This window comes from Cynocephalus volans, chromosome 11, assembly GCF_027409185.1.
Source record: "Cynocephalus volans isolate mCynVol1 chromosome 11, mCynVol1.pri, whole genome shotgun sequence".
NCBI lineage: Eukaryota > Metazoa > Chordata > Mammalia > Dermoptera > Cynocephalidae > Cynocephalus > Cynocephalus volans.
Genome location: NC_084470.1, coordinates 44931770 through 44945422, shown reverse-complemented (window position 1 = coordinate 44945422; position 13653 = coordinate 44931770). Strand labels below are relative to the sequence as shown.

The window sequence follows — 13653 nt, the reverse complement described above, 5'->3', positions numbered from 1 at the left end:
AAGCTCCATGTCCTTTTCTCTTTTTAGATCAATTCTGAATTCTATACTGGCTGGCTAGACCACTGGGGCCAACCTCACTCGACAGTCAAGACTGAAGAATTGGCTTCCTCCCTCTATACTTTGCTTGCCATTGGGGCAAATGTGAACTTGTGAGTATTCATCACCTGAGGGGAGGGTACCCTCAACAGCTGTGGGCTCACAGTGAAGTACTATGTGTTCTCTTGTTTCCTTACAGGTACATGTTTATGGGTGGGACCAATTTTGCCTATTGGAATGGTAAGGGCAATTTAACATCTGTTTGTAGAAGCTTATGCTAGAATGTTTCTTGGGCTTGATTTTGGAGGGTACGCCTACCCATGATTTTTATTTTCTATTTTTGTTTGTCTTCTCCTAAATTTTCTAACATAGAAGAATTACCTATATAATTTTAAAAATCATTTTTGTTTAAATATTTTTTAAGGGGCATTACCTGAGTATTTAGAAGACCTTACTGTTTTAAACCAGGCTAGCTGGGCAAGCTGCACTCATGGTCTGTGACTATAGCTTATTTGGTCATATATTGTGCTGTGGTCTTTTTTTAAACATTTTATTTTGTTGATATATATTTCATGTACCATAAAACTCACAATTGTAAAGTGTATGATTCAGTAGTATTTAGTATTTTCACAGTGTTGTGCAGCCATTATCATCATCCAATTCCAGAACATTTTCATCACCCCAAAAAGAAACTTTATACCCATTGGCAGTCACTCCCTCCTCCCCCTCCCCCGAGCCCTTGAAAATCACTAATTTGCTCCTTGTCCCTGTGGATTTGCTTATTCTGGACATTTCTAGTCATGTATCAGTACTTCATTCCTTTTTATTGCTGAATAATATTCTACTGTGAGGATGTATAATATTTTGTTTATTCATTCATCAGTTGATGGACATTTGGGTTATCTCCAGTCTGGGGATATTATGAATAATGTTGCTGTGAATATTGATGTGCAAGTATTTGTTTGAGTCCCTGTTTTAATTCTTTTGGGTACACACTTAGGAGTGGAATTGCTCGGTCATATGGTCAACTCTATGTTTAGAGTTTGTGGGACTGCCATGGTGTTTTCCAAAGAGGCTGCTCCATTTTACATTCCTATATGGTTTTTATGTGTGTGTAGAAAAAATTATGACAAATTTCTCTATATTGTCATTGATTTTTACAAAGACAAATTATGCTCTGTTGGCTTTTCTCTAAGCTTCATTCCCCACCTCTCCCCACTTCTGCATTTTTCTCTCTGAATCATTGAAGATGCCCTACTACTGAGTTTTGGAGGCTTAGTTGGAGCCTAAATCTCTCAGGATCTGAAATTGGACATTATCAACTATCAAAGAAGTCCTTCCTTTGAACTGCTGTCTTTTTTTGTAGGGTGGGGTGAGCTAGGAGAAGACATTGCTTGCAAGCATTATCAATTTTATTAGTATTATTAGAGCCAAGAAATGAAGACATTGCAAAACTCAGATGTCACTGCCTAAAAGATCATAGTGTGCTGAGGTTGGTAACTGATGTTTTAGATCATCTCTGTGTGTCTGTCTTCTTATTAGAAAGAGTCAAGACTTGGTGAGGACTCTTTCATTCAATAGGTAGAGATTCCACCTAGCTGCCTTTGATGGAATTGAGACCAGTCATCTAATCAGGAGTAAAGATATGTTTTCTGGAACTTTACAGTTCATCACACAATTTTAAAAAATCTTTTTGTTTTACTGAAAACAACACGTTCTTCTTAGAAAAAAAATTAATCAGTATAAAAACTATCACTCAGGGCTGGCCAGTTAGCTCAGTTGGTTAGAGAGCAGTGCTGATAACATCAAGGTTAAGAGTTCAGATCCCATACCAAAACAAAAAAGAAAGAAACAAACTAGAAACTGTGGAAGTTGTCCTTAATCCTCTCCCCTGCCCCTGCCATCATCAATAGAAGTCTCTTTTCCATCTCTACTTTCTTATTTAGTCCTCATATCAGTCTCATCTAGGCTAGGGATTATTGACACCACTTTACAGATAACAATAGATGGCTACAAAAAAAAAGTCCACAAGTTTTCTGTTCAGCTGGTACGGAGTGGAGCCAGGTCTCAAACTCAGGTCTTTCAGGTCTTGGTGGGCTAGAGGCACTGTGTGTGTGTGTGTGTGTGTGTGTGTGTGTGTGTGTGTTGGTGGGCTAGAGGCACTGTGTGTGTGTGTGTGTGTGTGTGTGTGTGTGTGTGTGTGTGTGTGTGTGTGTGTGTGTGTGTGTGTGTGTGTGTGTGTGTGTGTGTGTGTGTGTATGTTTTGGTATCTGGCCAGTAGGGGGATCCAAACCCTTGACCTAGGTGTTTTGACAGTGCGCTGTAACCAACTGAGCTAACTACCCAGCCCCCACTGCCCTTTGGATAACCCCTTGCAACCCAAAGACCCTGAGCTGGCCCTAAAACCAGCCCCGTGTGTGTTCTGCTAGGCCTCTCTGAACCTCCCCTTTCGCCTGTCACTTTGGGGAAGCGAGGGAGGGCCAGTCTGTACTTCTTAGCAGCTGTTCATCAGGCCAGCTTCCCAGAGAGCAGAGAGAGAAAAACATCTGGTGGGGGCCGGCGGCGTCATTACAATTCTACCCAAGGGAATGTGCACATGCTTGTGCAGGTATGTGTCCCCAAACTCTGCGCCTGAGTGTGTCCACATCTGTGTGATGGCTTCCCACAGGATCCAGGCTCTCCTGTGATTCTCACAAAATGCGGAGAGTTGAGGAGAGCAGAGTCTTGCTGTGTGTGTCTTTTGCCTTCTTATCTCACGCCCTCTCATGTGGCCAAAGGAGGCTTGGATACTCACTATTTCTCCATGATGCTGCCATATGTCAGTCTGAAATCAAGCAGAGTAAGATTCTGCTGGTAGAACTAAAACAAAGACTTAGTTTTCCAGTCCACCCTTTAGCCCTCTGGCCAGTTTCCCAGCCTGGATTCCTTTGGCCTGTGTTGGGAAAATAGAATAATTTAATCAGGCCTCCTCACTTTAGGTCAGGTTGGGAGTGGTGCTGCACATTCTTTGTAAGCAAATTGTGTGGGGGGTGGAGTTAGTGTGCATATTCAATGCTGCTGTTTTGGCTGGCATCTGCCTCGGGCATCTCCCCTCACCCCCTGACCCCATGCAGCCATCCTCTCCAACCTATGGCTTCCAAGGACCTTTTGGCCGGTCACCTAGCTCATAAACCTGTGTGTGAGGGGTTTGGTGACCCAGCCTGGCATGTGAAGGGTTTGTGACCCAGTCTGGACAATGGGCTTGAGGGGTCTGTGAGCTCCAGACCCAGCCCTAGCTCGACAGTTGGCCCAGTCAGCAGAATTACGAGCAGGTAAAAGAGCTCGACAGCCTGCAAAGTTTATTTCCAGAAGTCACACTTGCTCAACTCCACTTGGCAACCGCTTGTTGCATTATCCTCCGTGTCTGGTTCTAGCCGAGGACCAAGGGTAAATGAGGCATAGTTTCTACCCCAAAGTACACACAGTTTAGTGTGGAGTGAGACATATAAATAAGAAACACAGAGCAGCACAGTCACTGCCACATTAGTGGTGGAGGGGGGAAAGCAAAGAGGGTGAGCTCCTTGCAGCAACGGATGTGGTTTTATTATTCTTGCATCTCATGAGAAGAGATGTGTTTTAACCTATGCACCCCCTGAGGAAGGCGGACCTGTTGGCTGTAAACTCTCTGGTTAATAAGAAAGGGAGAAAGTAATATGACTGGATCAGTTCAGTTGATTGAGTGGTCCAGGTCTTTCAAAATTTAGATTCTGTGCAGAGAACTAATGAAAAGGTCTTTGCGGGCTGACCTGATCCTTAGCTTTGCTCATGTGGTATGTCAACTCCACACCAGTAGGGTCACCTAAGGTGGCTCCATCACTTGTAAGCTGTGTCCAAGGAATCCAGTACTAATCATGGGCGAACTATCATATTTTGTGCCTCATTTACTTACAAATTAGGTTAGACCAAAGAAAATTCCTAAAATAACTTCATTCTCACATATTTGCTTTGCAAATACTCTCTGAAGTAGAAGAGAAAGGCACGAGGTCTTGCTGGTCCGTAGACGGCAGCATCAGTATCACCTGGGAGCCTATTAGAAATGCAGTCTCAGGTCCCACCCGAGACCTGCTGAGTCAGAATCTCCAGGGGGAGCTTAGGAGTCTATGTTGTAACCAGCCCTCCATGTGACTCTTGTGCACGGACCAGTTTTCAAAGTACTGCACAATACTGCAGACATCCTCATACCTGTGAACATCATCTCTGACAAGGCTGGGACTTGACTGTGCCCCTTGGACAAAAATTGCAGGGACATTTCCTTTTTTAGTCCTTTTGTATATACAGTATTGACACTATTCATTGGTCTTTTGTTGTAGGACAAGTTCCCAGGGAAACACACCCCGAGATTTCCTGGCAGGAAGTTTACTGAGTGCTCTGGAGCACCTGTGAGAGCGTAAGAGGCAGGACTGGGTAGAGGGAGAAGTTGGGTTGTAGTGCAGTTTCACAAGTGGTCTCAGCTGATCCTAGAAGGAGCTCTGGAGTTGGGATGGCCCTTTGAGGCAAGGGGGCCTGGTTTTTATATCCCTATATTGGTCAGTTGTTGGGTATAGGCTATCCCTAGAGGCTGGTCACCTTGGGTTAGGCAGCTCAGTGGAGGCCAACACCCAGAGAGGGACACATCTGAGAGGTGTCAGCAGCCAACACCCCTGGCAGCTGGGGTGGCGAGTGAATGCCTTGGTCCTGAAGAGGGATCCAAAAAGTGTACCACAGCCCTCTCAACACTCTTGGTAGATATTACAAAGGCCTTAAGGTGTCATTGGAATCTCGGTGGGCAACATGTATCTACCATCATCTCCCACTGTTCGATCTGATAACCTCTCAGTTTTTTGCTGACCCTCGGCCCAGTTTCCTGTGTCTTCACAGTTTGAGGACATGAAAAAGACCAGGAATTGTGGCGTTAACAGTCAGAGATGTGGGTCCTGTCAAGCCCGGCCATTACTGGGTGTGAGATGTAAGCAGAATTTTATGGGGAGCTTCAGATTCTTGCTTGTCCTGTGGGAGTAACATCTGTTAGAATCACAGTTGTGAGTTTCTGCGGAGAGTGGATGGGAAAAGTGCTTTGTAACTCTAAGGAGCTTGGCAAGTGCCACCTGTTGGAAGAAACTCGTTCTTCTAAAACTTGCATCCTGAGGGTCACCTCTATGTCTCTCATCAGTTGGTTTTGACGTGTGCTTTACTTTTCTCTCTCCACAATGCTGAGCCCATGGATCCCAAAGAACTTGCCCCAGGAAGGGTGTTCAGAAGTAACTCATCGCACATTTTTGTCTTCTAGGAGCCAACATGCCCTATGAAGCACAACCCACCAGCTATGACTATGACGCCCCACTGAGCGAGGCAGGGGACCTTACTGAGAAGTACTTTGCTCTGCGACAGGTTATCAAGAAGGTGGGTGCTTTGTACAGGCTGCGGTGGGCTGGTCTCGGACAGAGCCTGCCTTGTGGCTTTGTAGACGACTTCCTGCCTGGAACCTCTGTGTTTGAAAGGAAGGCTGATGGGAGGCAGCAGCTAGACTTGGGTTTGGGTCTTGGCTCGACCTGATGAAGGGTGGGCCTATGAGCAAGTTACTCTACTAATCTATTAATGTGTAAAACTAGGATAACAGCACCTGGTTGTGTTGTGAGGATTAAAAACAACATATATAAGCCGACCAGGACATATATGTCCAATAAATGGTAGCCATTACTGTTTCTTATACTAAAGGTAAAAAAAATGTGTGTCCACTTCAATAGCTATAGTGTGTAGGAAAAAAATATGCAGACACTGTGAAGCATGGTGCAAATGTGAGGTGTCAGTGATGTTTCGTTTCTCTATTTGGGGCAAGTTACTGCTGTTTCCTTGTGGCCTGCTCCTGAACTGCTTAGTCCTGCTAGCACTGAAACCTTTTAAAGCACCTAACACACCCAGGTGGAATTTCCTGTCTCTTCTGTGGGTTTTTAAAAAAAAACCACACTTTTTCTGCTCAGTCACCTGAGTTTTGAAGTTAAAAAAACAAAGATTTTCTGCCTATAAATGGTATGATTTTTTTTTGTTTTGTTTTAAATATAATGTAGTCTCAATTTTAAACATAAGTATTCAAATTCATATTGTGAAATATTTTAAATGTATAGAAAAATAGGACCTAGACTTAACTACTCTTAGAATTTGTTCATTTCATCTAAATTTTCAAATGTATTACCAAACTGTTGCTCATGTTATTCCTTCGTTATGGGTTTAATCTCTGCAGAATTTATAGTAATATCTCCCAAACTCTCTCTTGTATGTTTGTTCTCTGTTTCAATGCTTTCTATTTCTGTCTTTATGATTTTCTTCCTTTATTTGAAGCTTAGCTTTTTAAAATAGCCTTTCTTCTTTTCTAACATAAATTTTCAAGGTTATGTATGTCCTTCGAGTACTGCTATAGCTCCGTTTTATGTTTCAATTTGCAATATATTTATTGCTGTTTTCTTCTAAACATGCCTATTTTGATTTCTCTTTGACCCTTGAAATGTTCAGAAGTGTTAAACATAAGTATTTCTCTAGTTTGTTGATTTCTACCACTTTTCCTCTGGTTAGAGAATGTATCTATATGATTCCAGTTCCTTAAAATTTGTTGAGCCTAGTCAGAGAGACTGACATACAACAATATTACTAAATACTCAGTGTGTGCTTGAAAAGAATGTATATTTTACAGTTGTTGGGTGTGATATTCTACATACAAATTCATTAGATTAAGCTTATTAATAGTGCCATTCATATTTTTGATATGCATCCTAATTTTTGTCAGCTTATTCTATTATTTATTGAGAGAGTTGTTCATATGTATTTCTCCTTGTAGTTTTATCAGTTTTTAGGATTAGGTTATTAGGTATGCAAATTGAGAATTAAATCCTTCAGTATTTAATAGTAGAAAGATTATGTCCCTCTATCTCTAGTAATGCTTTTTGCCTTAAAAGTCTTTTTTGCTTGTTGTAATTAATATAGCTTACCTGTATTCTTTTGGTTAGTATTTACCTGGTATATCTTTCCCAATGCTTTAATTTCAACATTTTTATTTCCTTTGTTTTCTTTACATGTGTTCTTTGTAAATAGGATATAGCTGGACTTTTAAAATATCTAGTTTGAAAATTTTTATCTTTTAACTGGTGCGTTTATTCATTGTCATTCACTATAATTCTAAATATACATATATTATCAACCATCTTTTTTTTTTTTTCTGGCTCTGGAATGCTCAACCATCTTATTTTATAATTTCTGTTTGTCCAACTTTTCTGTCTTTTTTTTTTTTTTTCTTTCCCCCTTCATTGCTTTCTTTTGGATTGTTTGAGGTTTTTTTGGTTTTTTTGTTTTTTTTCATTTCCCCCACTTCTAGTTTGGAAGTTTTTTTGTTGTTGTTGTTTGGTTTGTTTTTGTTTTGCCATTTCATAATCTTTACTCTTAGTTTGGAAGTTATTTGCTGCATTTTTATCTTTTTAGTGGTGTAATACACATAGCCCCAGAAAAGCATAACTCATAAGTATACAACTCAGTGAATTTATACAAAGTGAACACAGCCCTGTAACCAACACACAGCACCTCAGAAGGCCCTGTCATGCTCTTTCTAGTCATACACACACGTGTGCACACACACACACACACACGCAAATTAAACACTATCCTGACCTCCATCACAACAGATTGGTTTTACTTGTTTTGGGACTTTGTAGTTAATGGGTTCATACAATATGCACTCCTTTGTGTCTGGCTCTTAAGAAACTGTAACAATCAGTTTTAACTTATAATAGTTTTAAGTTAATTAATATCTTTACTTCCTCCATATTACATCTCACTTTAACTCCAATTACAGCCCTTTTGACTTGTGTTATTATTATCATGTATTTTAGTTCTCTGAGTATAGTTTGCACATATTTTAGTTCTTTCTTTAAAAAATAAAACCTGTAAATGTGTGGAAAAAACACATACTGTTTTTCCTCTGCTCTCACAGCACAATCAGCAACACAGAAGACAGACTTCTGACTTCTGTGCCCAAATGTGTAAAATTTCTCCTCACACACCAAGCAAGCAGTTCTGCAGCAGACACCAGCTGGGTGTCCTCTAACTCAATTCCAACATGACCTGCCTGGAGATTCTATGGCCGGGCTCAGTTCCACAAACTGCCCCCCATTTCAGATGCCAGATGCTAACCCCAGATAATTTTACCTGTGCTTCTGACCAACTGGCTATAAATTAGGGTCCCCATAACCCTTCCTTCCTCTTTAGGCTCAATTAATTTGCTTGAGCAGCTCACAGAACTCAAGGAAACACATTTGCCAGTTTATTATAAATGATATTTAAAGGACACAAACAGCCAGATGAAGAGATATATAGAGTGAGGTCTGGAAAGGTCCTGAATGCAGGAGCTTCTGATCCCGTGGAGTTGGGGTGTGCCACCCCCTCAGCACACGCATGAGTTAAACTGTTGAGAAGCTCCCCAAACTCTGTGCTCTTGGGTTTTTACGGTAGTTTCATTACATAGGGATGATTGAAGCATGGACAATCATAGAAATGTGATTGGACAAAATGGGTATTATCTAACACTAATGGAGTGACAGGGGAAACCCAGGAAGGAATGTTTGTTCAGATTCTTCTTGGCCTCTCTGAGCAGCATTCCTTCCTCCGGGGTATAGGGCAAGACCCTTCCTGAAAGGGAGTCTTATGATCTGCAATCAGATAAGGTAGGTCAGAGGATTTCTGTATGGCCAGCTCCAAGATAGAAAGGCTGGGGAAGGTTAAAACAAGCCAGGAAATGTGGACGAAAACCAAAAAATACATATAATATCACAATAAGGCATTACTGTAATGGTTTCAGATAGTGTTTGACTTTCCCCACCTAGTTCATTTATTCACAAAGGATTTAACAAATTCGAGGGCACTTCAAAAAGTTCATGAAAAGATTCATATTATCATTTAATTCTATTTTTCCATGAACTTTTCAAATTACCCTCATATTTATCAAGTACCTTCTATGTGCCAGGTGGTTTCAGCTGCTTGGCATATATAGGCCTCCTTGAGAAGGTGAAGCTTGAGCAAAGACTTTAAGGTGGTGAGAAAGCCATGTGGGTTATCCAGGGCAAGAGCATTCCAGGCAGGATTCAGCCAGAGAGAAGCTGGGAAAGTGAATGGCATTTTTAAGAACTAAAAAGGGGGCCAGTGTGACTGGAGCCCAGTAAATGAAGGGGAGAGGAGTAGGAGATGAGATCAGAGGGGTAAATCAGGAACTGATCACACAGGGCCTTGTAAGACTTAGGCTTTTACTCTGAATGAAACGAGGATCCATTGTAAAGTTGAGCAGACTGGCAGTTAAAGGATTATTCAGGCTGCTATATTGAAAGTAGACTGTGGCAGGTGGGGCAAAGGTACAGCAGGAAGACCAATTAGAAGGCCTTGCAACCATTGAGGTGAGAGACAATAGTGGCTTGTGAAGGTGGTAAGAACTGGTGAGATTCAGGCTATATTGTGAAAGTAAAGCTAATAGGATTTTCTGTTATGGAGAGTGAAGGAGAGAGTAGAGTCAAGGTATCTCCGAGATGTTTGACCTGAGCAACTTGAAGGTTGGAGTTGCCATTGATGTGGGGGGAGATCAGGAGTTAGGTTTTGGATGTGCTGAGTGTGACATGTTTAACATCCATACTCCTGGAGATATAAAGTAGGAAGTTAGATGCATGAATCCAGAGTGTGGGACAAAGATCTAGTACCTTTGTCCTTGTGACACGCTTTCTTTATTCTTTATTCCTTCTTGCATCTCAGTCTTTCCATCTGAGCTCACTCTTCTGCCTGAAATGTAACCTTTAGAATTTTATTTAGTGAGCAAACTATCTTAATACTCGTTTGTCTGAAAATGGTTTCTCCCTCATTTTCAAAACATAGTTTTCCTAGACTGACAGCTGTAATTTATCAGCATACTGACTTCTGGCTTTCATCACTGCTGTTGAGAAGTCAGTCAACCCCACTGCGTCACTCCTCTGAAGGGAATCTGTCTCCTCTCTGGTGGTTTGTGACATTTACCATTATATTCAATGTACTATAGCTTCTTCGTGATGAATCTAAGTGGGATTTTTTTTTTAAATCTCATTTGGTAGTTTTGGAACTTATAAATCTATGGTTTGGTATCTTTTTCACTAGTCTTGAAAAATTTAAGCCATTATCTCTTCAAATATTTACTTCTACCCTATTCTCTCTTCTTTTCTGGAACTCCAATTAGGTGTTTGGAAGACCTTCTGGTTCTAGCCTCTTCTGGTTCTAGGTCTCTTAACCTTTTTTTTTCTCTGTGTGGCATTCTGATTATCTTCAGATATGTTCTTCAATTCTGTTGTTTTTGCTTTAACAGCTATGAATTCTGAGGCTAAATCTTCCCATTGAATTATTAAGTTATATTTTTCATTCTAGAAGGTCACATTGGCACTTTTAATGCTGCTGGGTCATTTTTAAAGTCTCTTCCTCTCTCCTTATATGCACATTCTCTTCTTTGATTTCTTTAAATATGTTAAAGATACTTCTGTTATATATCTATATTTAATTTATTATATATTTTTAAATAAATATATTTATTTATAATAAATATATTAAATGTAATAAGTATATATAAATTTATTATGTAATTTAAAAAATACCTATAAATTAAATATATTTAATTCCAGTGTCCAAAGACTTTCTGTGTCTGATTCTGCTATTTGTTGTTTCTGTGAGCTTCTGCTCATGACACCTAATTTTTTTCTGAGTGTTGTGATTTTGACTGTGAGCTCAATTTCTTGAAACTTCACCTTTAGGAATTATTTGAGATTTGGGGTGAAGGTGGGTTCTTCCAGAGAGAATTAGCATTTGCTTCTGGCAGGTACCAGGGACCAGTTACAGTTTAAGTTAAATTGTTAGAGTGAGGGTTTTGGTTTTTTTGCACTACAGAATTAGTGTGAATTTTGACTGCAGATATATCTGAGGGCTGGTTATGAGTATGAATTTTCAAGGGAGATTTTTTTTTTCCCCTCTGTATTGCTCTGTAACATATTACCCCACAACTTAGTAGCTCAAAATAACATTTATTCTCCCACACAGTTTCCGAGGGTGAAGAATCTAGGATAGGAGAGCTTAGCTGGATATTCTATCTAAGCTACTCCTACAGGTTTTTTTTTTTATCAGTTTATGCAATTATTTTTATTGGCATTTTCAAGATATTATTCCCTGTTACATGACTTACATCATTTCTTCTGAGAAATCAGCTGTCAGTGTTATTGTTGTTCCTTTGATGGTAATAGGTTTATTTATTTTTTCTCTCTAGCTGCTTTTAAGATTTTCTCTTCATCTTTAGTTTTCAGTAATTTTTTTCTGGTGTGCCTGAGTATAGTTTTCTTTACAAACATCTTGTTTGAGGATTTTTGAGCTTCCTAAATTCATGGCATTATTTCTTTGGTGGGTTTTAGAAAATTCTTGGCCATTATCTCATCAAATGTTATGCTGACCCCATTCTCCCACCTTACCTTTTGGGACACCAAGGTATGTTAGACCTTTTTGTTGTGTTCCATATATCTCTTAAACTCTTTTCCATTTCTTTCTATCCTTCTCCCCCTCCCTGTTTATGCTTTAGGTTTTTTTCCTGACCTATCGTCTAGTTTACTCATCCACTCTTCATCTGTGTCTGAGTTAAACCCATATATTGTAGACTTAATCTCAATTATTGCATTTTTCAGTTCTAGAACTTCCATTAGATTTAAAAATTGTTTCCAGTTCTCTGCTAAAATTCTCCATCTTGTTATGTTGCATATGTTTATCACCATTATTTTAAAGATTTTTCAGATTATACTGATATCAGGATATCTTGGGGGTCTGTTTCAATGGCTTATTGTCCCTCTTAGTTTTTGATCAGAGAGTGTTGTCTCATACATATGTGTGTGTGTGTGTGTGTGTGTATTTCTCACCCAGAAGTCAATAAAACAAAAAAGAAAGAGGTAATTTAGGCTCTAGATGTTTTTTTTTCTTCCAAAGAAATTTACTTTTACTTCTAGCAGACAGTTAAGGTAGGAATAGATCACCTTAACACAATCAGGGATTAAGCTAATTTGAAACTGAGCTTCTATCTTTGTGAGGACTGGTCTATTGTTGTTTAAATTTCTTAGGGGTCCCAGATGAGAGTCTGAGGTGTTTATCAAGGTTCTTCTTCCCTGATGATCTCTTTAGTTCAATTTTTATCTTCTCCACCCACTAAGACTCCCAGAAGTTGTATTCAATTTCTAGCCTCTCAACTGGCCTTTGTTTTTTTTTTTGGTTGGTTGGTTGGTTGGTTTGTTTTTAAAAAGATGACCGGTAAGGGGATCTTAACCCTTGGTTTGGTGTTGTCAGCACCACGCTCAGCCAGTGAGCAAACCGGCCATCCCTATATAGGATCTGAACCCGGGGCCTTGGTGTTATCAGCACCGCACTCTCCCGAGTGAGCCACAGGCCGGCCCTCAACTGGCCTTTGTGAATTGACGAATACCTTGATGGGAAAACTGGCACCAAATGTCAGACTTATATCATGCCATTTTCTCTTTTTTCTGGAATTGTAACCACTTAATTCTTTTCTACTTTGGTAGCCTTCTGATGCCTTCACACAAATATTTTTAAGCACCTTGTGCAATTTTTCTAGGTATTTTTCACAGAAAGGTTTGTCAACAATAAGCTAGTTCTAGAGATTTACTTACCCCCTAAGAGATTTCTCAAACTTTCCTAGAATTTGTTATTCACAAATGCTGACACCTTCTGAGGCCTGTAGATCACTTGCTTAATTATTATACAAGCATTTATTTAGCTCCAATCTTACAGTTTCTGTGTTAAATTCTAAACATAAGCGATGAGTACACCATGGTCCTGCACTGGAAGGGCTCGGAGAAGAGATAAATTTGAATTATTTTCTTTAACCATCCCTCTTATTCCAGAGTTCCTCCAAATAAAATAAACCAGCTTTCAAGCAAGTTTTAAAGAAATGGCAATAATGCAATTTGATACCTCTCTCACCAATCTTAGCCTTTTTCTTTCTTGTTTTTGTTTTGGTAGCTGTCATGTACAAGGATCCAAACCCTTGACCGTGGTGTTATAATACTGCACTGTAACTGGCCAGCCAATCTTAACGTTTTTCGTGAGAAGTTGCCCAGTATTAGAAGTCTGCCCAGAGCAGAGTCACAGAGTGGAATGGCTTTGGAGAGTGACAGAAAAAACTTGAGTCTTGACTCCAGTACTCTCTGTGGGCAAGGTACCTTACTTCCACATCTGCATGGTATGGTTAGCATTTCTCATGGGATAACACATGGAAGCTGTTATTATTGTTTTTGTTAACTTATCTCATTCTAAAATTTCAAGCTGGTGTTAAAAGCTCTTCTGGAAAGTTGCGCCCACTCATCCTCAAAGCCTCTAAGGAGAGTTACCTGTAGTAGCCGCAGAGGTCACCATTGCTTATTTGCTACTGAGAATATCAAGGAGGTGGCATTACTCTGTCATCCTATTTGTTCTTATCTGGTGTCCTGACCCAAAGGGTATCTTGTTACAGTGATATGAACACCCATAGTTATTCCTACACAAGGGTTAATTTTCCATATTTACTTT

General features: G+C 39.9%; 1 protein-coding gene across 1 annotated transcript in view; it reads left to right on the top strand.

The window, feature by feature from the left end:
• Positions 1-13653, top strand: part of GLB1 (galactosidase beta 1) — an 89965-nt gene that overhangs the window by 40125 nt on the left and 36187 nt on the right. Inside the window, exons 8-10 of the mRNA XM_063113639.1 lie at positions 28-149; positions 236-276; positions 5342-5454. Of these exons, the coding sequence (XP_062969709.1) occupies positions 28-149; positions 236-276; positions 5342-5454 (276 nt within the window). The remainder of the gene's footprint in view (positions 1-27; positions 150-235; positions 277-5341; positions 5455-13653) is intronic.